This window comes from Pocillopora verrucosa, chromosome 12, assembly GCF_036669915.1.
Source record: "Pocillopora verrucosa isolate sample1 chromosome 12, ASM3666991v2, whole genome shotgun sequence".
In the NCBI taxonomy this organism is placed as follows: Eukaryota; Metazoa; Cnidaria; class Anthozoa; order Scleractinia; family Pocilloporidae; genus Pocillopora; species Pocillopora verrucosa.
This window is the reverse complement of record NC_089323.1, coordinates 6,889,344-6,915,915: the sequence shown is the minus strand read 5'-3', so window position 1 is coordinate 6,915,915 and position 26,572 is coordinate 6,889,344. Positions and strand designations below refer to the sequence as shown.

The 26,572-nt window shown below is 36.6% G+C and overlaps 1 protein-coding gene, 1 long non-coding RNA gene and 1 pseudogene across 6 annotated transcripts; 2 read left to right on the top strand and 1 right to left on the bottom strand.

The window, feature by feature from the left end:
- The first annotated feature begins 144 nt into the window (after positions 1-144).
- LOC136277236 (fibronectin type-III domain-containing protein 3a-like) lies at positions 145-22,382 on the top strand. 5 transcript variants are annotated; one of them, XM_066158973.1, is made up of 9 exons: positions 145-410; positions 495-860; positions 9,125-9,409; positions 13,430-13,720; positions 15,156-15,446; positions 16,882-17,172; positions 18,608-18,898; positions 20,334-20,624; positions 21,485-22,382. In XM_066158973.1, the coding sequence occupies exons 1-9, from the start codon at positions 353-355 to the stop codon at positions 21,580-21,582; spliced, it is 2,262 nt and encodes a 753-aa protein (XP_066015070.1). In that variant the 5' UTR covers positions 145-352; the 3' UTR covers positions 21,583-22,382. The 5 variants fall into 5 exon arrangements, with proteins under 5 accessions (XP_066015070.1, XP_066015069.1, XP_066015072.1 ...); XM_066158972.1 differs by having other exon boundaries at positions 21,482-22,382; XM_066158975.1 differs by lacking the exons at positions 20,334-20,624; positions 21,485-22,382 and adding an exon at positions 19,759-20,327.
- Positions 4,540-7,753, top strand: LOC136277238 (uncharacterized). The gene is made up of 2 exons (XR_010715796.1): positions 4,540-4,912; positions 6,306-7,753. It is a non-coding gene; the product is annotated as an uncharacterized lncRNA (long non-coding RNA).
- Positions 22,383-24,444: 2,062 nt separating the features above from the next.
- On the bottom strand, positions 24,445-26,540 carry LOC136277141 (tetratricopeptide repeat protein 28-like; annotated as a pseudogene).
- Positions 26,541-26,572: the final 32 nt, after the last annotated feature.

The window sequence follows — 26,572 nt, the reverse complement described above, 5'->3', positions numbered from 1 at the left end:
GCTTCGATCGGCATTTTCCAAAGGGCAAACTCACCAGGATTGCGGTGCGTTCGAAAAGGAATATCGAATGTCTCCTACCTCAGGACGCAGAAAAACGCGTCGCAATTGCGGTTGAAAAACCACGTGATCTGCGTTTATCGCTCATGAAGGAAGTGTGATCGAAATTATCTGATGACCATGTTCTGGAATCTGCCTTCTCGTGCATCTGTCTCGAACAAAATGATCTTTGTGCTTCGAAATTAGCGTGCACTTTGGTATTCATTTTGAGAGTAAAAAGCACATAGAAATTTGCTTGACCGTTGGCCGTTAACGTGTGTTGTTCAAAGCGTGCTGTGCACGGGGAAGTCGTGGAATGAATTTCTATGTCTGCTCTCAAATCAAGGCAATTGGCCTGTTTGTTACGTTATTTGGTAAGTCAATCGATGAATTATCGGTCAGAACTTCGAAGGATTGTGACTGAATTTGCTTTGTTTTTACTTTTGGCTATTAACTAGCGTATGCGACGAGTCAAGACACAGGTACCTTTTCTACGAAACCGAAAGATAAGGAGGTATTTGTCGGAAAGGATGTACAGTTTGACTGGAAATATGTTAAGGAAGACGTTCAAGAAGTCCAATTCGGAGTTGCTTTCGCAAATACATATGTAGCCATTCTGGTTAAGACCGACAACGGAACTAAACAGAACAACCTACACAAGGATGTTGAATGGGTTCGAGACAGAGTTGAGATCGTCCCTGGCAAGCCAGCGAGTTTTAAGATTAGGAATCTTGAAATGGAAGACTCTAGGACTTTCTTTTGTCAAATAAGATATGGAATTCATGGAAAAACCGAAAGTGACGAAGTCAAACTGTCCGTTGTCGGTGAGTAGTATGCAAATAATTTTCCCAATACACCGATTCTTAAATTTACGCGCGCGTAATTTGAATTTTGTTTTGATCAGTGTTCCAGAGGTAGTCTTGGAAGATCTTCAAAACAGTCGCAAAGATGTGTAAATTAATTTTACCTTAATGATAGTGCGAATCTCTTTTTTGAATATGGTAAATATTTTTGGATTTAACTCGTTTCTTTGTTAAAAGAAACCAAATATTGTGCAGGGCGATAATAGTTATAATGTAGCGGCGCGACTCTCGAGATATGAATGATGTCATTTATTATTCTAATGGAGATCAAGCTTGCTTATTAGTTAGTGCCTTCTGGAAAAGGCTAAAAAGAAAGAAACATTTAAGATCAACAACGTTCGAAAGCTAGTTGGTCAAAATAAAGTCTGAAAATAGTGGGATGTTTATCATTTAGCACCATAATGTTTTGTTTATCCCTTTGTACTCATTGGCGTGCTCTCGGAATGGAAGGAAATCCATGGCGTGATAAAACTAGTAAGACGTGATATCGCGTTCGAATTTAAGCAAGTTGTTAATTGCATAGAACAAGAAAATTTTTATTTGTTTGGAATCTAGCACGTAATCGACTATCCTGTTGATACGTGGATAAATATTTTGAAAATGCATCAGTTTGGACAGGCTCTGAACGTTTGTTCATCAAGGAATTTTATTAGGGAAATATTTTCATGTTTGCGTGGCTTTCAGTTTGTTCTGACATTCTAGTGCGTTCTAATACAAAATCAACACGAGAATAGGAAGCAGTTGTTCATTTCTGACCTTCGTGAAACGCCTCTAGTTCTGAGTTTGCATTTCCCCGCGCGTCAAAGTTTTTCTTCGAACAAATTTTGACCGCGAACTGTCAACATCGTGTTTTATTTGTGATACAGCCAGATAAGGATCACTTTCCTGTTGTTTGAGGTGTCTTCCATATTGAGACCCAAACCGTGAAAACGTTTCTCTCTAAAATGTTCTTTTGATTGCTTTTTCTCTTTTTCTTTGGTGAATCGTAACATGGAAAGAATTCAATCTGATGTTCCTCCGATTTGACACTTAGAGGAGAATCTGCCCTCTGGCCAACTTTTCTTGGCGATATGGGTTCTGTTTATCGTGGTAGTCAGCTATCTCACTTTATCTGCATATTCCTCGTATTTGTAATGTGTTTCTTTTCTTTTCTGAAGGCAGGTGTTCAAAACCTACAAATTGACTTAGTCATGAAATTATAATTTTGCACCTTCAATACACATTTTTTTTTAATATCCACTTTTTAGAAATAGGGATGGTAGCTTAGCTTCGATTTCTGTTGAAGAAAGGAAAAAATTACGACCATCTTGTTTACAAAGAACCCAAAATTGAAAATTTTTAAGTTCAGTGTGAAACTTAAGGATTGTCAGTATAATCATAATTTTTTGTGATGAACATTTATACAAAAATTGTAATTTTGTTCTCAATTATGGTCAAAGTGCTGCTCTCTTGTGCTATCTCTTTGAACCCATTTTAGGGGAAACGATTTATGGTAGGTAATAATCATTGGAAGAAAAAGTCTTGAATAAAGATTGTTGTTTTGAGTGGAAAGGAATTTTTTAGAATGGTAATAGCCAAAATACCATACAATAATAATGAAAATTCTAGCATCTATGAAAAATTACGTGTAACTTCTCTTTTGCCAAGTTGATCAGGCAATAAATATGTGTGGATTTTGAATCAGGGCAATGTATAGAGTAGAATGTTATATGATTGTCTATATATCAGGTGGAATTTCTTGCTTTTACCTGAAAAAATATAAATTTCTGCACCTTGTTGGGCTATTATAAAATCTTGATTATTTTGAAAAAACTTAAGAAAAATCCTCATGCAAAACTTTTATTAAGATTAAACTGCTGGAAAGAAATATATTTCATACCAGTGGTTATGATTTAATTTAGTGTATAAAGGATTTTTTTTCCATTTTAGGAAGTGTTTGCTTAAAATAGTTGTTATGATCCTCAAGAAGACATTTAATGAAAAAATTGTTTGATAGTAAATTTAACTAAATGATGATATGTTAAAGATGATAAATTTCCTTATGGTATGTAATGTGAAATTGGTACAGTGAGTGATGTGGAAGAATTTTTAAAGTGCTAAAAATTGCATTTGGTGTGGAAATTATGAAATTTTGCTTTTAGTCAGCTGTCAATTGTCAAGTCTTCATTAATGATTAAAAACCATTAGATTTTCATTTTCAGATGCATCAATATGGCAGCAGGTATAAAACATTGATTCATCTGGACCCTGACACCTTTTCTGAAAATTATGAAATACATTTTAACCTTTAAACCCCTGAGAGTGACTAACATCCAATTCTCTTTACAGTATTTCTCCTAAATCACCCATTAAGATCAAGAGAATATCAGAAATGATCACCAACTAAAGAGGCTCTTGATTGTTAAACAAATTCTCCTTGTCAACACCTTAGGAAATATATAGAGAACTGTATGGAGAATATGCATACTGATGTTGACATGTAAAGCATCAATCAATGAAAACATATGCCTCTGGTATCTCTTCTTTTGTAATGAGGCACTGACATTTACAGTACATGTCTATTCAATGACTTAAAATGCAATATTCCTTAAGCTTCTTAGTGAATGATTTTTTCAATTTAGTTGTAAAACTATTGTTAAGGATATCGAACAAAGAACAGCCTTTTTTTTTGTTAGATCAATTGTCAATTACTTTAATTTGCGTGCCTAGTTACGATCTTAGTTACAATGTTTATCTTTTTCCTTATTGGTTTGAAATTGGATATTTTAGCGTCACCACGCGCATATAAAAGCTAAATTAGCGTCCCTATAAGCCAGAGTTTCGTAAGATTTCACCTTGAACAGCAATAACTTCGTCTTTCGTTCCAAACCTTTGGCACAAGCGGGACCGATATGTAAGTGATTTTGTTAGTTTTAATTCTATATGTTTAAGTTTAGTTTTTCACCTTGGGCGATAGCGCACATATGTACTGTGTTGTACAACAGTACAACTAATTATCTTGAAATCAAGGAGTATTTTGAAATAACTAGACTCTCACAAAGTAACGCCCACATTTTTGTCTTTGGGCTGTTAATCAGCCGCAAATGGTCATTGTGTAGCCGATCTTTGAATCTCGATTAGTTTTAATTTAGCCTTTTATGATTTGTTTATGTTAATTCACGTTGATTGTTGTTATTTTAATCGCGTTATCGACATAGGCACGTAAAGCGTTTCATTCATGCTTTCGTTATAATATTATTGCAATTTCAGTTTACGATCGTGATCGTGACCGTGATCTAAATAAACACCGTTGATAGTCATCTTGGTTTTCGTGGTTTCATTACGACCGGTAAAATAGTCCCCACATCAGCGACACTTAGAAAACACGCATAGCGACACCCCTCGAAGTTTCCTCTTTCGTCGCAAGCGTCACAACTATCAATATGATAATTATTAACTTTGCGAAATATGTGAAATCTTGTTTCTCTATCAAGTTTGAATTCTTTTACTTGTGATAAAATGTAAAATGATATGTTGATTTTCAGCTTGTTCAGAAATGTTTTCTTTTTTTCTAATTTTTTTTTACCTATAAGTGAGCACTCTCTTTTTGTGTCTGCTGCATTTATAATGCATGCAGACACTTAGATAAGCTGTAAAACGCGCGACCAGCTACTTCATATACGACAAGATCTCGGATTTACTCTTGACGTTTCACTGCGGATTCCATTTGGTGATACGATACATGAAGTATGCACGGAGGGGTAATACTTTCGGCCTGTAATACTTTCGGCCTGTAATACTTTCGGGTGCAAACTTCGTTCCTCAGGGGAATAATCTATCCAATCGGATACGAGGAAAGGACAAAGGAAAGAGGTCGTGGCAAACTACCGATTTCCGGGAAGACTCGGAACCAATCAAATCTGAGAAAAGGACAAAGTCAAATCCGTCAAACTATATGCTTTCGAAAAACGTTTGGGTTGCGTCGTATCGTCCTGATTTCGTTCGTCAAGCCAGGGTGTATTATTGCTTGCAAGGTGAGTGATCTTTTCGCTTTTCATATTTGTAATGGATTTCTTAAAAGGTGTTTTCTCATTTTGCCACAGCATTCGCACTGGGTGTCATTCCGGCCGAGTGAAAGGTTTTGAAAGATGCTTTGAATTTGTAAATCGACTGAAGCTTTCTCGGCGCCAACACGATCACCGCCCCGCCATTTTGCAAGTGCTCAGGACGCAAAATAAGCTTTATGAGCCCCATTTGGGGAATGGAAAGTCCCTTCGGGGAACAATTGAGCTCCATTTGGGGAATGAAAAGCCCGTTAAGGGAATTATTAAGTCTCACTTGGGGATTACAAAGCCCAATGGGGGATATAATATGCCCTGTTTACGAAATGGATTTTGCCGAAGATACATGTATTTCACTACACACATGAAAACATCTATCACTAGACAAACATGTGCGAAAGCTGTGGCGATTTTATACAGAGGAGAGAAACCTAGAACTAGTATTCTTCATGATAATTATTATCTAAGCATCGCTATGAACAGATCTTTGCATACAGTTGTAAGGTATCAATGCTTTCAAAAATTGGAATCCTTCATCAAGATTAATCAAGCGCTCAATTGCTCCTTCACATTTCAACTGTCCAGCATTTGAAGATTTGCTATTTCCTTTGCACTTCCTAAGTGCAACTTGTGATTTTCCTAAGAGAATTTTCATTTGAAGCTTTTTTGTTTTGAAGAATATATTTTCAACACACATAGCAGCTCTCCTATCTGATCGTCTTAGTTCAGATTTACAAATGTCGCTATAATGAACATTAGCTAGTCTATCTTTATTTTCTGGTCGACTTTGACCAAGGAATATACCAGGATATGCTAACTCTTCAGAATATTGATCTCTGAATATACTTAAGGGTTTGTTTCCCTCTCCTGGTGCAACATTTAAAATACGTTGAGGCAGACTGTCTTCAAAATAATGTGTGTTGGTCAACATGGTGTCAGTAACACCAGCAGGTGTTTCTGCTTCATCTTCAGTCCACTGATCATCATTATCATTACTGTCATTTCCATCTTGCTTTTTGGAACCACTGCTCTTTTCTATTTCTTGTTCACTTTGATTTTCAGTATTAGTATCATCTAATAAACAGTTTGCAGTATACTGCACTCCCCAACCTTCATTTAGTGTTATTCCTTCCTGTCTGTAGAGGCTGCTGTTGTGGATTGATTTATAATGAATAAGTAAACAAATAAAAAATTATAATTCACCTAGGTTAGTTTTTTTTTTTGGCATTTTGTTGTTATAGTTAAAATTTGTAGTAGTAGTCGTAGTCGTCGTCGTTTTTGATGCAGTGCTCCCTATGTTATTAGAAATTTTGAAATACATTATATTGCTATGAAACAAACTCAAAAGGTTCTTTTTCACTTGCAGTCAATGGAAGAACAAAAAGAAGAGATTGTTGGTTTCTTACACAATGTGTCTCCAACTAAAAAAAGTAGCAAGACATCTTACTTTGACATGTCCATACAAACCACCGATGGCTTAGTAAGAGGAGTCTGCGTCTCCGGAAGTAAACAGGAACACTTTGATCAAATGAGCAAAAAGAAATCTCCAATAAAACTTCGAAATTTTAGAATTGAAAGAGCAGGAGATGCAACCACAGTACTGATGAATAACAATGTACTGTTAGAGCCTACAAAAGAAATACCTTTTTCAAGAATTGAGTTGCCAAGTGCCAACAATATCCAATCAATTTCAGCTGCAAACACAAATCAAAGTATCACCATCAAAGCCAAACTTATTCAGATGTCATCAACAAAAAAAGTGAAGACAGAGTATGGTGAAAAAAAAAAGTTGTTTGCCTATCTTGTGGACCCACATGGAGCCATTAAGGTGACACTTTGGGAACAATTCTGTGGATCTCATTAATCCTGCTGAGCTACCTCAGAACTTTACCAATACAACAGCAGCAGCAGAAATACTTGGAGTGCGAAGTGTCACGGCATATCAAGCCTGCTGCAACTGTAACAAAAAGCTGGTAATAGAGACGTCTCCCATACTAACCTGTTCAACTTGTGGGCTCAAGCAGAATATGAAGTCCACCATTCAACAATGTTATGGACAACTACTGGTACAAATTAAAGAATCGAAGATCACAGTGACCCTGTTCAACGACATCCTGCATGATATGCTAGCGTCACAAGGAAAGAGAACTCTTCCAATCACTGAGGAAACCATAACTACCTTTCTTCTAGAGTTACCAACTATAACCAGCATAACATTCAACAACAAACAAAAATAGTGGAGTCAGTGCAAATCTGAATAAAATGAACAATTTCCTGTCACACATCAGTGGAAATTACTACTGAATACCAAACGTTAATAATACCTGTTTTGTTACAGTTTGCAACAAACATTTTGTAGACACTGGTTTTAAGTGAAATGATTGTTTCTCTGACTGATAAACATTATTTACAAGTACACGTGCTGCTTTTTTGGGATAATAATTCTGTTGCGTTACATTTCTGATACATTTCATTTCAATTAAAAGACAAACACTTCAAAATACTTTTAAAAGTATATTCACCTATTAGTTACTTGAACACAACAATGTAAATATACTAACTTTGTTTTACCTATGTTTTGTTCCAAATTGATTGCATATTACCATTAAATGAAAAACATAATGATTTCTTAGGAATTATTACAACCAGAGACTTTTTCTTGCTTTGCAAAACTGCTACTGCGTTTGCATTACAGTTGTCTTGTGTTACAAAGACTTCTGATACTATTCAATTTTGTTAAAAACTATTGGCTGTTGTATTTCAATTCTTTGATTTAAATATTCTGCTACAAAATAAAAGAAACGTTCACTTTAATGTTAGATTCTTTGCAGTACCATAACACAATAAAAGTTATTTAAACAGTGATGAAGATGTAATCACAATCATTATATTGATGATTGATATTGATGATCCCTTACCTCCAACTGGAGCATTGGACATTCACCACTTCAGTTCCCCATCTTTGTGATGCCTTGAGCATTCCATAGCACTGCCTTTCGGGAGATGTTTCTAGCCAGTTTAACAGTATTAAAAAAAATAGGCGCCTACAGCAGATTCCATTCCACTGCAGCAGACACAAGTACCCATTGGGTACCTATTTTTTAACTTTTTAGCAGCTGAAAACCATAATGGAGAACCACAATGTATCCTGCAGAACAGGTCCTCAAGAGATTTTTGTCTCTGCCACTCAAAAGACTGTATTATAAAGATTTTAATACTACCTATCATGTTTTACTTTTTTTAACTGCTAATTTAAAGTGACTGGCATTTAATTTCTCAATGTAGTCTCACAATTGAATCAAACATTAAGGTCATGACAATAGAAAGAATGATTGTTTAAAGGTGCTCTTGAATGTTAAACAAATTCTCCTGGTAACTGAAATGTATGGAGTACAGCAAAGAGAACATCAATACTGATATTAGGCTGGGAAGGAATTAGAGACCAAAGATAAACCTACTGATGTTCACTGTTTAAAGATTGTCTTCTAATTCACTCCCAATATCTCATTGGTAATTCTCTTTATTGTCTGCCACGCAATTCTTGTGCTTTTAGCTTGGAGAATTAGGTATTAGATCAACTTGTAATCCCCCAATTGATATTTTTCTCTATTCTCGTCACTTGTCTGCTGGATATTGTATAAATTTTGTTGGGAGAAATTCTGTCTTGGTCACTCATGGGAGGTAAAGGGTGACAGGCTGCTTGAGAAGCTCTCTATGGTGGCCAGTTTACACCAGCTTAGTTGATAAAATGACTCTATCTTTGAAAGATTGTTTCTCTTTGCAATCTCTAAACAAACTCTGTGTCATGACATCATAATTACTTTTTGATAGTGGAGGTAAAAACTAGGAACTTAGCAGTGTTCTTCTTTTCAGACAGTAATGGCAACATTTACTGGCTGTAGTACCTCTTTTTATTACCTAAATTGCTTGAAATTATTTAAAATTTGACAGGAAAAAGGATTGCTCTACTGGCTTGAAAGTTCATATTTCCTGTTGTGTTCAAATTATGGGAGATCACTAACCTACTGTTGTGTACAATCAGCAATGACAAACTTATTTTCCTTAACAATTGAAATACATATCTAACAACGCATATGTACAAAATAGGGAAGTTAGTTGCGTGCTCTTCTCCTTTTAGTCTCTGATTGTGACAATCATTCATGCGCTATTTTTGCCATATTCTAGATCTCTTGATAGATAAGTCTGCCTCTGATGTCAGTAAAGAGTCATGGTTGAACCACAAGATATCAGTAGTTTGTGCGGTGAAGATTCCGGAGGGCAATACAGCAATGTTCTCGTGGATGCATATCCCATCAAACACAACAGTACCCAAGGGATTGCATGATGACACAGCTAGCAAGAGCTACCTACGAATGGTTACCAAAGAGGATGTTGACTTTGAGACACTGCAATGCCAAGCCAAGAACAAACACACTGTAAAATACCATGCAGTCAATGTCAAAAAGCTCAGTAAGTGATATTAACCCTGTTACACACAAGATCTTTGTATCAATTCTCCCATCTGTCTACCCTACATTTCTTTGAATTTTAGCTGTGAAAGTTTTGTGTTAAATTAAACAATACCTTGGTATTGATTTTTTCCTTTCTTTGCAAGATCTTTCTGCTTGATACCATATATGATAAGGAGAATTCCCCTCCTATGATAACCTGAATTATTAACCATTTAACACCTAATAGTGACTAACATCTAATTTTTCCGCTCAAATCACCCTTAACTCAAACATTAAAGTCTTGAGAATAAAGGAGAAGAACACTGACTAAAAAATATCTTGATTGTTGAACAAATTCTCCTTGTCAGAACCTAGGAAATGTCCAGGGAGTAGTAAGGAGAATGTACATACTGATGTTACAGTGTAAAGGTTTAAATAATGCATTTTTATTAGGTCTAAATTCTGATCTGTTAGAAGACATATGCGTAGATGGGATCACCACCCTTGCAGGAATGCAGTATACTTTAAGTATACTTTAAGCAATTAGAAAAGTATACTTTATTTGTACTTAAAGCATACTTTAAGTATACTTAGAGAAGTATACTTAAAGTACAACACTTTTGGTCACTTAAAAAGTATACTTCAAGCATACTTTATGTGAAGTATACTTCAAGTATACTTTATGTGAAGTATACTTCAAGTATACTTTGTGTATACTCTAAGTATACTTTGTGCACTCTTATTTAAATACACGAGCTGACTAAAAATGCTGAATATGGGATACTGATGCATAATTATACTTACAGCTTTTTGACCATGAAGTAATGTAAAAAATCTTTAGCCATGTTGCAAACATGAAGTATTATTTATTGGTTACATGTACCTCTTCCAGGGACTATTTTAGTCAATCTATTAACAACAACAACTGACAGGTGTATGTATCACAGGTTTATTGAAAAACCAAGAATAAAATCCACAATGGCATAAGTATTGCAATACAAACTTATTGATGACCTTGAATAATATACATGATATAATGACAATCTCTTTGATCTATGATATAATTCATAAAATTAATGTAATTTCTAGCAAGAAAGTCGCAAGTGATCAATCGATTAAAATCCTGAGTTAAGTCAACAGTATTTAAAACACTGTTCATTATTAATAAACTGATTACTTATTTTTTTAATTAAAAAAAATTACATTCTCACAATGTTATGTAATAATGTAATAAAGAACTTACCTTTACCAGCCTACAGCACTGACCCCAAAAAGCTGACTTTTAACTGCTTACTGCTATATGCTAACTTACTGTCTTTATTTGATGGGCTTTAATTTTTGGCACTGCTAAAAAGCTTAAAAAAAGGAATATGTATGACCTAAAAAGCTAACATTTACTAACACAGTAATTGACCTAGCTCTCATCAGGTGTAAAGCTAGCCCCTAACCTCTAACTGCTAAATGCTAACTAACATGTCCCTATAGTGTCCATTTGAACTTGGATTGGCCAGTTAAGATGAACTCACTGCCCTTTTCTTCTTGGCATTTGTTTCAAGACAAGTGATCTTGTTCCTCATGGCAATGCGAATAATGCTGTCGCAAACACCATCAAACTAACTAAACCAGTGTCCTCCTTTATCACTTGGTTTTCGGTCACAATACTTGTAATGTTATCCTCAAGGAATTGAACAAGAACATAATCTACAAATGAAGGTCAGTAAGATATAATATTAACATCTTTAAGCGATATTTTAAACCTTTCTAAGCTTTACGGCAAATGAAAACAACTACCTAGTAAGCTAGGCTTATTGATTTAGCTTCGTGTTTTGGCGCGTAGAGATTATAATAAAAAAAACGACATGTGTATACAACTGTAGGAGTAGAACTTACTCGTTTCGCCATACTTGACTGAAGGTGCTGTTTTTCTTTTGTTGCTCATATTGTACTTGGAGACAAAAGGAATACTTCAGGCATAAAATGTTCACGCAAATGATCTGAATAAATTACAACCTCTTTCCCTGACCTCTTTCTCAACAACTCGCCAAACGACTCCTTCGTTTTGCCCGCCAAAACCGTATAACCATATGAATGTAAGATGTCCCGTATTCGACCATATAAGGTATCACGTGGCATCCCGTATGTGATCCCACAGTACTGTATATCAGCAGTAGTCTATTAAATTAATGTAAACATGGACGAGTTGGATAACGATAAACGTGACTCAAACGAGAGCATTTCCACCCATTTTACGCCTTCAGCTGCCTGTAAAAAGAAACGTAAACCACGCGGGCCTTACAACCAGTATCTTTCTCAGCCAGGAGCAAAGATACCACGAACGACTTTAAAGAAGTGGCCAGATAAGAGCACCGCGATTGCTTCTATTTCGGCGGGTGATCTTTGTAGCACAAGTTCACAGACAAGATCATGGAAACTGAGATCAGGCACTGCCTGTAGCGGCTCTTCCACTAATACTAACACGGAGACGAGGGAGCAACTTCAGAATACCCCGCAACTCATTTACATGTCATTGAATAAGAATAGCGTCTATTGTGTTATGCCTCGATCTTCAAAGCCTACCGACACATGTAAGTGAGGCGGAAATGAGTTGCGGGGTATTCTGAAGTTTAGCCGAGACGAGTTCTTTTGGATTATCACACAGTTTGTTACATCAGAGTGGTATTACGTCTAAAAGCTCTTTGGTTCAATGCGAGGAACTCGATGAATTCCCATGCCCGTATGGCGATAACAGCGACCAATCTTTTGAGACTCCAAGTGATATGTTCACCCTCGTAGAAAGTGACGTTGGAAAAACTCCCAAGGTCGCTGAGTCTGAACAAGCCACGATAGATGCTGTTGAAGATGATCAAGAGGACGTTGAAGAATACTTGGATGCTTTCGACCCTGACGAAAGTGCTGGTGGAGTAAACGCGGATCAGGAAGAGAGGCAGTTTGAAGATGTTCCCTTGTACGATGGAGCACCAATCAGTATGGCAGTCAGCATGTTACTTATCTTTACATACGCTGTTCGACATAGTTTAACCGGACTTGCGCTTGTTGATCTATTAACGCTCATTAGCCTTCATTGTGCGTTGCCAAATCAATGTGCTTCTTCAGTGGCCCTTCTTAAGAAGTTCTTCATGAAATTAAAGAATCCCATCCAGTTTCACTACTATTGTACTTTTTGTATGGAATATCAGGGATTGTCTATACTAGAGGATAAATTGTGTAAGAACAGATGCTGTTTGAAGGATCTACGCAAGAAGGGGAATTCTTCATACTTCCTTATTATTCCACTTATGTGCCACTGGTATCAATCATTCAATGCAATTCCTGCTTATTGTTTAATACTTAGTTATTTCTTTATTTTACATGTACAAACAAGTATACTTAAAATAAACTTTACTTTAGACAGTCACTCACCAGCAATGTTAAAATAAAGAAGAGGTATACTTGAAGTATACTTTTACATTTTAAGTATAAATGAAGTACATTAACAAAATGTACTTCATTTATACTTTTCTTCTTTAAGTATAAATGAAGTATACTTCAACTGTACTTTCTTTTTGGGAAGTACAGACTAAGTATACTAAAAGTATACTTAAAGTATACTGCATTCTTGCAAGGGCATTAACATCATTTTGCTTTTTATCATATGATAAACATTAACGCTGTAACCCCTGAAAGTGACCAGCATCTAATTTCTGCTTACAATATCATCCCAGAATCACACATTGAGGTCATGAAAATGAAGGAAATGATCACCAACTAAAGAAACTCTTGATTGTTAAACAAATTCTCTTAGCCAGCACCTTAGGAAATGTATAGAGAACAGTAGAGAGAAAATACATAATGATGATAGGGACTGTAAAGGGTTAACAAATAGATTCCATTTTGCCAAATGTCTAGCTTTTGAGTTGCTTCTAGGTTGTTCAATGGATGTTAGCTGGGAGTCTTAAATTTAGTTTGCTGTTGTCAGTTGATATCAGAGTGGAAATCTCTCTAATTCTCAACTAAATTGTAAGCATACTTTTTGTTACAGCTCCACCATCACCACCAAGAAATCTTAAAACACAAACAGTATTTGATGATGCAGCAATTTATATCCAACTGAAATGGGATCCCCCATCAACAGATGGTGGCACAGAAATCAAGCGTTATGTTATTCAATATGTGGCTAAAGGTCTCTCGTGGAAGTCATCAAACAAAGCCGAAACTACAAGTACTGAATATGGCGGCCTGAGACTTCCTAATGGAAAGTACAATGTTAGAGTCAGGGCCCAGAACAAGGCAGGCTTAGGACCCCCTTCAAATGAAGTGATTATAGATCTTGGTAAGTCGATCTATACTTTTGACCCTATATGGTGTATATCAGGGGTGATTCTGTAAGGAGTAATTTGATGCTGGTCACTCTCAGGGGTCAGAGTTAAAATGTTACATATATTTATATATATATATAATATTTTTAATCTTTGACCCCTGAGAGTGACTAGCATCAAATTACTCCTAACAGAATCACCCCTGAATCACACATTAAGATCTCAAGAATAAAGGAAGAGGCTCTTGATTTTTAAACTTAGGAAATGTATGCATGGAGAATATACATACTGATGTTAGGGTGTAAAGGGTTAATTTGCCATTATATGTGACATTACTAGAATTGACAACAATTGATAGAGAAAGCAAACAAACAAACAAACAAAGATTAATGGCAAGGGAACCTACATATAATGAAAGCCATATACCTTTTGAGCTTTAAGAGGGACTAACATCTGATATCTCCAAACAATATCAGCCCAAAATCACACATTAAAGTCACAAGAATAGAGGTAATGATCACTGACTAAAGTAGCTCTTGATTGTTAATCAAGTTCTCCTTATCAGCACCTTGGGAAATGTATGGATAACAGTATGTAGAATATGTATACTGATGTAAAGGTGTAGAACTTTGTAATGGGCCTTGCACACCATAGTCTTTGTGGCTCAGTGGTAGAGCATCAGAACAAGGAATCCAAAGGTCTGAGGTTTGATTGCTTATGGGAATTAACTCAGAATCTTTTCCTTGTTCCATGCTCATGACAAGACAAAAAAAAAACTTTCTCTATTTCTTTACCAAGTCCAAAACTTACCATCTTTCTTATTTTATTTACAAGATTATATCAGTATGACTGTCTTCTTGTTAAACTGTTTCTTTCAGAAGACTTTGATCATTCCCAGCTACCAATTTCTGGCGGCTCTCCCATGCACTTCCCACAGATTGTACTCCTTATGCTCTTTGTTTTGGTGTGGTTCTGGTAGCAAGTGACTGATATAGTATGATGTTATAGATCCCAGGGTCCTAAGTGTGTGTGTGGTCCGTGAAAGTTTTGTGTGTAATAAAGGTGGCTGGTAACAGTTTCCAGTACTTTTCAAGACTTATGAGTTTGATGGGTCATTATAACCATTCTTTAGCAGTTGACGCTAAAATCATGGTATCAACAAACTGCCCAATCATAGGGGAACAAGTTGTTGTTAATTTCGTGGCACAATAGGTTACCATAGCAACAATATGGCCTGCTAAAAACACCCTTAATTTTAGCTTTAAGTGCTTATAACTCAGAAAAAAGCTTGGTGACCCCCATTTTTTATTATCAAATTGTAATTAACATGATATTAGTTGCAACTTTTTGCAAAGTTTAAAAAATTATGCGGAGGGGGTTCAGAGCCATCTTAAATTTTCGAAATCTCTCTAATTCTCAACTAAATTGTAAGCACACTTTTTGTTACAGCTCCACCATCAGCACCAAGAAATCTTAAAACACAAACAGTATTTGATGGTGCAGCAATTTATATCCAACTGAAATGGGATCCCCCATCAACAGATGGTGCCACAGAAATCAAGCGTTATGTTATTCAATATGTGGCTAAAGGTCTCTTGTGGAAGTCACCGAACGAAGCCAAAACTACAAGTACTGAGTATGGCGGCCTGAGACTTCCTAATGGAAAGTACAATGTTAGAGTCAGGGCCCAGAACAAGGCAGGCTTAGGACCCCCTTCAAATGAAGTGATTATAGATCTTGGTAAGTCTATACTTTTGACCCTATATGGTGTATATCAGGGGTGATTCTGTAAGGAGTAATTTGATGCTGGTCACTCTCAGGAGTCAGAGTTAAAATGTTACATATATATATATATATAATATTTTTAATCTTTGACCCCTGAGAGTGACTAGCATCAAATTACTCCTAACAGAATCACCCCTGAATCACACATTAAGATCTCAAGAATAAAGGAAGAGGCTCTTGATTTTTAAACTTAGGAAATGTATGCATGGAGAATATGCATACTGATGTTAGGGTGTAAAGGGTTAATTTGCCATTATATGTGACATTACTAGAATTGACAACAATTGATAAAGAAAGCAAACAAACAAACAAACAAAGATTAATGGCAAGGGAACCTACATATAATGAAAGCCATATACCTTTTGAGCTTTAAGAGAGATTAACATCTGATTTCTCCAAACAATATCAGCCCAAAATCACACATTAAAGTCACAAGAATAGAGGTAATGATCACTGACCAAAGTAGCTCTTGATTGTTAATCAAGTTCTCCTTATCAGCACCTTGGGAAATGTAAAGATAACAGTATGTAGAATATGTATACTGATGTAAAGGTGTAGAACTTTGTAATGGGTCTTGCACACCATAGTCTTTGTGGCTCAGTGGTAGAGCATCAGAACAAGGAATCCAAAGGTCTGAGGTTTGATTGCTTATGGGAATTAACTCAGAATCTTTTCCTTGTTCCATGCTCATGACAAGACAAAAAAAAAATCTTTCTCTATTTCTTTACCAAGTCCAAAACTTACCATCTTTCTTATTTTATTTACAAGATTATATCAGTATGACTGTCTTCTTGTTAAACTGTTTCTTTCAGAAGACTTTGATCATTCCCAGCTACCAATTTCTGGCGGCTCTCCCATGCACTTCCCACAGATTGTACTCCTTATGCTCTTTGTTTTGGTGTGGTTCTGGTAGCAAGTGACTGATATAGTATGATGCTATAGATACCCTCTCCCAGGGTCCTAAGTGTGTGTGTGGTCCGTGAAAGTTTTGTGTTTAATAAAGGTGGCTGGTAACAGTTTCCAGTACTTTTCAAGACTTATGAGTTTGATGGGTCATTATAACCATTCTTTAGCAGTTGACGCTAAAATCATGGTATCAACAAACTGCCCAATCATCAGGGAACAAGTTGCTGTTAATTTCGTGGCACAATAGGTTACCATAGCAACAATATGGCCTGCTAAAAACACCCTTAATTTTAGCTTTAAGTGCTTATAACTCAGAAAAAAGCTTGGTGACCCCCATTTTTTATTATCAAATTGTAATTAACATGATATTAGTTGCAACTTTTTGCAAAGTTTAAAAAATTATGCGGAGGGGGTTCAGAGCCATCTTAAATTTTCGAAATCTCTCTAATTCTCAACTAAATTGTAAGCACACTTTTTGTTACAGCTCCACCATCAGCACCAAGAAATCTTAAAACACAAACAGTATTTGATGGTGCAGCAATTTATATCCAACTGAAATGGGATCCCCCATCAACAGATGGTGCCACAGAAATCAAGCGTTATGTTATTCAATATGTGGCTAAAGGTCTCTTGTGGAAGTCACCGAACGAAGCCAAAACTACAAGTACTGAGTATGGCGGCCTGAGACTTCCTAATGGAAAGTACAATGTTAGAGTCAGGGCCCAGAACAAGGCAGGCTTAGGACCCCCTTCAAATGAAGTGATTATAGATCTTGGTAAGTCTATACTTTTGACCCTATATGGTGTATATCAGGGGTGATTCTGTAAGGAGTAATTTGATGCTGGTCACTCTCAGGAGTCAGAGTTAAAATGTTACATATATATATATATATAATATTTTTAATCTTTGACCCCTGAGAGTGACTAGCATCAAATTACTCCTAACAGAATCACCCCTGAATCACACATTAAGATCTCAAGAATAAAGGAAGAGGCTCTTGATTTTTAAACTTAGGAAATGTATGCATGGAGAATATGCATACTGATGTTAGGGTGTAAAGGGTTAATTTGCCATTATATGTGACATTACTAGAATTGACAACAATTGATAAAGAAAGCAAACAAACAAACAAACAAAGATTAATGGCAAGGGAACCTACATATAATGAAAGCCATATACCTTTTGAGCTTTAAGAGAGATTAACATCTGATTTCTCCAAACAATATCAGCCCAAAATCACACATTAAAGTCACAAGAATAGAGGTAATGATCACTGACCAAAGTAGCTCTTGATTGTTAATCAAGTTCTCCTTATCAGCACCTTGGGAAATGTAAAGATAACAGTATGTAGAATATGTATACTGATGTAAAGGTGTAGAACTTTGTAATGGGTCTTGCACACCATAGTCTTTGTGGCTCAGTGGTAGAGCATCAGAACAAGGAATCCAAAGGTCTGAGGTTTGATTGCTTATGGGAATTAACTCAGAATCTTTTCCTTGTTCCATGCTCATGACAAGACAAAAAAAAAATCTTTCTCTATTTCTTTACCAAGTCCAAAACTTACCATCTTTCTTATTTTATTTACAAGATTATATCAGTATGACTGTCTTCTTGTTAAACTGTTTCTTTCAGAAGACTTTGATCATTCCCAGCTACCAATTTCTGGCGGCTCTCCCATGCACTTCCCACAGATTGTACTCCTTATGCTCTTTGTTTTGGTGTGGTTCTGGTAGCAAGTGACTGATATAGTATGATGCTATAGATACCCTCTCCCAGGGTCCTAAGTGTGTGTGTGGTCCGTGAAAGTTTTGTGTTTAATAAAGGTGGCTGGTAACAGTTTCCAGTACTTTTCAAGACTTATGAGTTTGATGGGTCATTATAACCATTCTTTAGCAGTTGACGCTAAAATCATGGTATCAACAAACTGCCCAATCATCAGGGAACAAGTTGCTGTTAATTTCGTGGCACAATAGGTTACCATAGCAACAATATGGCCTGCTAAAAACACCCTTAATTTTAGCTTTAAGTGCTTATAACTCAGAAAAAAGCTTGGTGACCCCCATTTTTTATTATCAAATTGTAATTAACATGATATTAGTTGCAACTTTTTGCAAAGTTTAAAAAATTATGCGGAGGGGGTTCAGAGCCATCTTAAATTTTCGAAATCTCTCTAATTCTCAACTAAATTGTAAGCACACTTTTTGTTACAGCTCCACCATCAGCACCAAGAAATCTTAAAACACAAACAGTATTTGATGGTGCAGCAATTTATATCCAACTGAAATGGGATCCCCCATCAACAGATGGTGCCACAGAAATCAAGCGTTATGTTATTCAATATGTGGCTAAAGGTCTCTTGTGGAAGTCACCGAACGAAGCCAAAACTACAAGTACTGAGTATGGCGGCCTGAGACTTCCTAATGGAAAGTACAATGTTAGAGTCAGGGCCCAGAACAAGGCAGGCTTAGGACCCCCTTCAAATGAAGTGATTATAGATCTTGGTAAGTCTATACTTTTGACCCTATATGGTGTATATCAGGGGTGATTCTGTAAGGAGTAATTTGATGCTGGTCACTCTCAGGAGTCAGAGTTAAAATGTTACATATATATATATATATAATATTTTTAATCTTTGACCCCTGAGAGTGACTAGCATCAAATTACTCCTAACAGAATCACCCCTGAATCACACATTAAGATCTCAAGAATAAAGGAAGAGGCTCTTGATTTTTAAACTTAGGAAATGTATGCATGGAGAATATGCATACTGATGTTAGGGTGTAAAGGGTTAATTTGCCATTATATGTGACATTACTAGAATTGACAACAATTGATAAAGAAAGCAAACAAACAAACAAACAAAGATTAATGGCAAGGGAACCTACATATAATGAAAGCCATATACCTTTTGAGCTTTAAGAGAGATTAACATCTGATTTCTCCAAACAATATCAGCCCAAAATCACACATTAAAGTCACAAGAATAGAGGTAATGATCACTGACCAAAGTAGCTCTTGATTGTTAATCAAGTTCTCCTTATCAGCACCTTGGGAAATGTAAAGATAACAGTATGTAGAATATGTATACTGATGTAAAGGTGTAGAACTTTGTAATGGGTCTTGCACACCATAGTCTTTGTGGCTCAGTGGTAGAGCATCAGAACAAGGAATCCAAAGGTCTGAGGTTTGATTGCTTATGGGAATTAACTCAGAATCTTTTCCTTGTTCCATGCTCATGACAAGACAAAAAAAAAATCTTTCTCTATTTCTTTACCAAGTCCAAAACTTACCATCTTTCTTATTTTATTTACAAGATTATATCAGTATGACTGTCTTCTTGTTAAACTGTTTCTTTCAGAAGACTTTGATCATTCCCAGCTACCAATTTCTGGCGGCTCTCCCATGCACTTCCCACAGATTGTACTCCTTATGCTCTTTGTTTTGGTGTGGTTCTGGTAGCAAGTGACTGATATAGTATGATGCTATAGATACCCTCTCCCAGGGTCCTAAGTGTGTGTGTGGTCCGTGAAAGTTTTGTGTTTAATAAAGGTGGCTGGTAACAGTTTCCAGTACTTTTCAAGACTTATGAGTTTGATGGGTCATTATAACCATTCTATAGCAGTTGACGCTAAAATCATGGTATCAACAAACTGCCCAATCATCAGGGAACAAGTTGCTGTTAATTTCGTGGCACAATAGGTTACCATAGCAACAATATGGCCTGCTAAAAACACCCTTAATTTTAGCTTTAAGTGCTTATAACTCAGAAAAAAGCTTGGTGACCCCCATTTTTTATTATCAAATTGTAATTAACATGATATTAGTTGCAACTTTTTGCAAAGTTTAAAAAATTATGCGGAGGGGGTTCAGAGCCATCTTAAATTTTCGAAATCTCTCTAATTCTCAACTAAATTGTAAGCACACTTTTTGTTACAGCTCCACCATCAGCACCAAGAAATCTTAAAACACAAACAGTATTTGATGGTGCAGCAATTTATATCCAACTGAAATGGGATCCCCCATCAACAGATGGTGCCACAGAAATCAAGCGTTATGTTATTCAATATGTGGCTAAAGGTCTCTTGTGGAAGTCACCGAACGAAGCCAAAACTACAAGTACTGAGTATGGCGGCCTGAGACTTCCTAATGGAAAGTACAATGTTAGAGTCAGGGCCCAGAACAAGGCAGGCTTAGGACCCCCTTCAAATGAAGTGATTATAGATCTTGGTAAGTCTATACTTTTGACCCTATATGGTGTATATCAGGGGTGATTCTGTAAGGAGTAATTTGATGCTGGTCACTCTCAGGAGTCAGAGTTAAAATGTTACATATATATATATATATAATATTTTTAATCTTTGACCCCTGAGAGTGACTAGCATCAAATTACTCCTAACAGAATCACCCCTGAATCACACATTAAGATCTCAAGAATAAAGGAAGAGGCTCTTGATTTTTAAACTTAGGAAATGTATGCATGGAGAATATGCATACTGATGTTAGGGTGTAAAGGGTTAATTTGCCATTATATGTGACATTACTAGAATTGACAACAATTGATAAAGAAAGCAAACAAACAAACAAACAAAGATTAATGGCAAGGGAACCTACATATAATGAAAGCCATATACCTTTTGAGCTTTAAGAGGGACTAACATCTGATTTCTCCAAACAATATCAGCCCAAAATCACACATTAAAGTCACAAGAATAGAGGTAATGATCACTGACCAAAGTAGCTCTTGATTGTTAATCAAGTTCTCCTTATCAGCACCTTGGGAAATGTAAAGATAACAGTATGTAGAATATGTATACTGATGTAAAGGTGTAGAAATTTGTAATGGGCCTTGCACACCATAGTCTTTGTGGCTCAGTGGTAGAGCATCAGAACAAGGAATCCAAAGGTCTGAGGTTTGATTGCTTATGGGAATTAACTCAGAATCTTTTCCTTGTTCCATGCTCATGACAAGACAAAAAAAAAATCTTTCTCTATTTCTTTACCAAGTCCAAAACTTACCATCTTTCTTATTTTATTTACAAGATTATATCAGTATGACTGTCTTCTTGTTAAACTGTTTCTTTCAGAAGACTTTGATCATTCCCAGCTACCAATTTCTGGCGGCTCTCCCATGCACTTCCCACAGATTGTACTCCTTATGCTCTTTGTTTTGGTGTGGTTCTGGTAGCAAGTGACTGATATGTTATGATGTTACAGAAACCCACTCCCAGGATCCTAAGTGTGTATTTTATCTATTAAACAAAGAAAGTAGGGTAATTTTGAAGAACAAATCTCTGAAAAACTTGTCAGTCAGCTCACAATCAACAATTGGCCAACAGTCCACCTGACAGTCAGCCATTAGGCTCATTAGACATACTTCATTGTTCAAGAGATTGTGGTCAAAATGTTATTGTTGAATCGTATGTGGTATTAAGTCATTTAATAGTGTTCAGTGTATGCAGAGTTAGATCAACTTCTAAAAGTGTTCATAAAAACCAAGTCAAAGTATTATTTTTGAGGTTAATTGGCAGGTATATTGCTTTAAAATCCATTTAAAACTTTTGTTGATGGCCAATTTGTAACCTGTGGGTCATAGGAAGCGTTTGCTTAATTAAGAGGAAGGGTTAACAGTAGCCAAACCAACGTCCAAATAGAATGACTTGGAATTCTGAATGATGTGGGAACTTTTCAATAGACTGCTCTGTGCTGGCAGATCTGGTTTAAAGAAACTTGTCTTAGATTTGGTTATTGTGTATTTTAATAGATTTATAATAGTTTGATGTAATTTCATTATAGTTATATATGTTTAGAGAAGTTGAACAAAAGATACTTAAGATTATTGAGATGAACAGAGAGGGAGTTTTTGCCCAATCCATACTTTTTGTTATATGTTTATATTTATATTTAGCTAAAATGGATGTGTTCTTTGGTACTGCAGGTACAATTTTCATTAGCTGTGTGGTAGTTGAATAAATGAATTATCGCCGGGATGCTCTCTGCTTATCATTAGAAATTATAAATTTTGAGTACTTTAACGTGCTTGAAGGTTGGTTTTTGAAGTAATTTTTGTTACATCTTGAATGTTAAGAAGGAGGAATGTCATTAAGAAATAAGAGTCCCTGTACCTATCTTCAACATCAGCTGTTGTGAGAGACGCTACTAACTTTGTGTTTTCGCTTTTTGTTGTCGTTGTTTTTTTCTGATGGAGGTCAAAACACGGAAAGGAACCGTTATGTGCTATCTAAACAGAGGGTTCTAAAGCACTATCAAACGTCTTTTATCTTTTTCTTGTCTACTGAGTGATTTGCGGATAACTTTACTTTTGAAGGGCACCACGTTGGTGCACGTGCTGTGGAAGAATTCGGCTACGCGTGACTATTATAAATATATCCTGTCTTCTGGAATATTATTGTAACGTCAATTATTTTTTTTAGGCAGATTGTTGAACGCTAAGTGCACGACTAAGAGAAGGTTTTCTTGGACGTATATTTTTAGCGAAGTTCGCTAAGGCTCTCGGATAATTTCCAACTTTAACTCGTTTTCTTGTAGTGTACTTGGAAATCTGGGGATTAAATGGGAAGTCTTTACATCCTTTGTTATGAACAAAGTACTTGACCAGGAAACTTCGATTTGATCAAAATGTGCAATCATTCTTTCTTCCTATCACAAGATAGGAAATTTTGTACTCTTTCTTCTACAAAAGTTTGTGACAAAAGCCTTCTCAGTTTCTGAGAACATGTAACTCTTGGTTTCTTAGAAAAAGTAACTCGACAGTAAAAAGAAAGTAACCTTGGGTAACCAGTCTTTCAGAACACAAATAAGTAAAATGGAAAAAACGCAAGCCACACCCAAAATGTTCTCTAAAAAAAAGGGGGATTACATAAGACATTTGCAAAGAGCATTCCTGTCACAAGAAAAAGAGGGAAAGAAATGAAGTAAACTCGTTGGATTTTTCTGTCTCCCCAAAATCAAAACAACGGCCAATTAAATTACAAGAAAATAGCACATTTGCGGCAAAATCTCGTTGCCACGTAATCTTAATTTTTTACTTACGAGACTTTTTCATGAAAAAAAAACCGGAAGGAACTATTGAGTAATCGAAGGAAACGCATGCAACCGAGGATAAGAATGCAAATATCATGAACGGCTGAGTCTGGTGTCAGGGTTACGCGCATGATGGGAAAGGTGCTTCTTATTAACGTCAGTCATTCGCAATGGACAAGAGCTTTTGGGGTGCAAAATTCCCATGTGATATGAGTCACCTTCCTTATAGCGCGTGTGCCAACATTTATATTTAATACGAAGTGGAGTTCCGTTTCCAGATTTGTTGGAAGTCACATGCCAACAGGATAACATAAAAATAATTTGCAGATAAGTGATAAGGAGAAGGCAGCTTTGGGCGTGAAATTTGAAGGGTTTGGCCAAAAAAAATGACTAAAAGAATCACCGACGATTTAATTTACAAATTATGCTGCTTTTATTTAAAAACACAACATTCGATCAAGCATATAATCGATAATACCTCAAAATGAGTTGATCTAATGGAATAATTCGGTGTAAACATCAATCATATCTGCATCTCACATTTCTGACCCCAGTTGAAAGTTATATTAAAAAATTTACCTTTTCTCGTTTAACTTACTCAAAGGGGTCGGCTCGTTTACGACTAATCTAGATTAGGCATATGATCTCCTTTCTACTCAAAGAAGTTAGACTCCCAAGAAACTTTATAAGAAATAACTTATTCACAGAATATTTGATCAAAACTACCAAGTAATCAAGTGATTTAAGTCAGACGCTGAAACAACTACAAACTGAATAGCTTCACCACATTCGTTCTTACTGGAAAAAAATTCCATACAAAGAGAAATTCTTCGAAACCTTTCCAATCGCAATCTACGTTTTCGAAACTACATAAAGATACACATTCTAAAGTTTACTTGAATGAAAAATTAAACTTAAACTTCCCTTGCCGTTACATATATTTATATGCAATGAAATTATTCATGACAATCTTTTGAAAGGCTTGGCTGACTGTTCCTTTTATACTTCATTGTTGTCCTTCGCAGTCGATTTCTTCTTCCCTAAAGAAAAACAAACAAAAAAATACTTAAGTTGAAGGTTGCATTTAAAAACTACTGTCATTATAATCTTCGCTATCACTGTACCTGACTCGCGCGCGGCCCCACCGGTTCTGCAAATTGTTAATTGCGGTTGAAAACTTTAACTATCATTCTGAGTTTGAAAATGGTCATATACACAGTATGACGATGGTATTTTTCTAGCTAAAATTTGGGATTCTCAAAACTATTTAAGTCATTGTGTTCAGAGAAGGCACGCGTAAGACATTGGAATGTACACCAACACGTCCTCTCCGCGTTATAGTTACCGTAACTGAATCGAAACCAGATTCTGTACGTGACTCAGTGTGTGTCTAGTGACCTTTCGGAAATAAAACTAACCTTTGTTTCTTGACGTCAAATGTCACGTTATCTCCAATCAACATGAACGGAGCCCACTGGGAAACTTTGGGAAAGCCGTTGCTTCTCAGCCATTTCATGGCCTGGTGAAGACATTCACTGACACTATCTCCATCAACAAGGTGTCTGTAGAAACGCCTCATAAACTTCTCTGTTGCTTCGTCCTCTATGGCCCACAGTGTCACCAACACTGAACGTGCGCCGGATGCTAGGAACGCTCGAGCGATTCCAATAACTCCCTCGGCTTTAATTTCTCCACGTCCACTGTAACAATAGCTGAGTACTACCAGTTTGGTTCGCAGCTTTACTTGTGATACATCTGAGATCCTCAAAAGGAAGTCCTCCTCCTCTGGAATAGTGTTAGTGGCAAGGCTGGGGGAGAGGGCAATCTCTCCTCTTTCGGCGTTACCGTGGGCAGCAATATAAATGAAACTCACTGAATTCATCGCTGAAGTACTTCCTGCTTCTTTGCACGCTCTCCCAACAAAGGCTGAACTCCGAGCAGTTCTCCGATCATCTCTGCTTCCTTTCTTGCACAATGCAATGGTACAAATGTCCTTTCATCTCCCATGTAATACACCTTTCCTACCTTGGGGTCACCAACAACTACTGCACCGGTCTCGCTGTGAAAATCTGCTGGGCAGTCCTGAATGAGCTTAAGAGTCGTCAAGGAAGGGACGATGCGAATCCTGTGAGTCTCCTATATGTATCTACCGTCTGATTGGTCTCTTAAGGCTGCAAATGGAACTCGGTACAAGCTACGCTCGGGTACAATGACGATCTCTGGCTCTGTAAGTAGATCGGCCACTGGAGTGATGATGAGTTTGGAACACAAATTAAGTCTTCTTGTTGTTTCTGGGGTTTCCTCTCCTCGCAAATCTGCTTCGCTCTGGTCGTGAAGTGACATCGGCATGGTTTCACTCAAAGATCGATCTTCGCATTTATGGGCAGGTAAAATCCCAAAGCCGCGGAGACCTTGGTCGAAAAAGCTATTTAAATTGAAAGCTTTCTCCGCTATGAGAGTCTTGTCATCCACTTCTTCAGAAGATCGGAATAAAGTGTCTCCGTTACTTTTCAAAACCCACAATCGAACAATTCGATCATAATACGAAATGTACAGGAAAGTACGGTTCTCTTCTTTACTTAAAACCTCTTCAATCCCGAACCATGATTTGGGATCAGATGAGATGTGATTTTCAGCGGAAAAGTTGAGTGCCAAAGATTCTGCCAAGCACCGAGCCCGTGTCAGCTCCTCGGCATAAAGTGCTTCTTTAGGTTTTGTGGAATAACAAAGTAATTCACTAAGCATCTTGTATGGAAAACTTCCACCATGTTCTAAAAGAGATACTTGAAACTGCTCGTTTCCGTGCAGGGAATGTCGCAATTTTTCATATTTGGCAATGCATTCATAAAGATGAGACTTCACTTCCTGGAACTTTGATTGCAACATTTTAATGCGTGAGAGGTGAAGTAAGGCTTCAAAATCGCCTCTAATGTCGCCAATAGCACTAATTATTGAGAGAGCCTTCTCAATGCATTCTACAGCTTTGTTTTGTTTGCCATGTTGAAGTATACGTGCTTTTGCCAGGAATGTCTCTGCTTGTTGCATTCTGTAACCAATCTCAGTGCTGATAAAAATCTGCTTCTTGACGTATATTTTGGCCATTTGATAATCATGTAACAAATAACGAACACCTG

Bases quoted from the DNA above. Each gene is read 5' to 3' on its own strand.
- LOC136277236 (XM_066158972.1), top strand. From the start codon at position 353: ATGAATTTCTATGTCTGCTCTCAAATCAAGGCAATTGGCCTGTTTGTT. The intron at 861-9,124 runs GTGAGTAGTATG...GCCATATTCTAG, and splicing joins AGTCAAACTGTCCGTTGTCG to ATCTCTTGATAGATAAGTCT. The intron at 20,625-21,481 runs GTAAGTCTATAC...TGTTTCTTTCAG, and splicing joins TGAAGTGATTATAGATCTTG to AAGACTTTGATCATTCCCAG.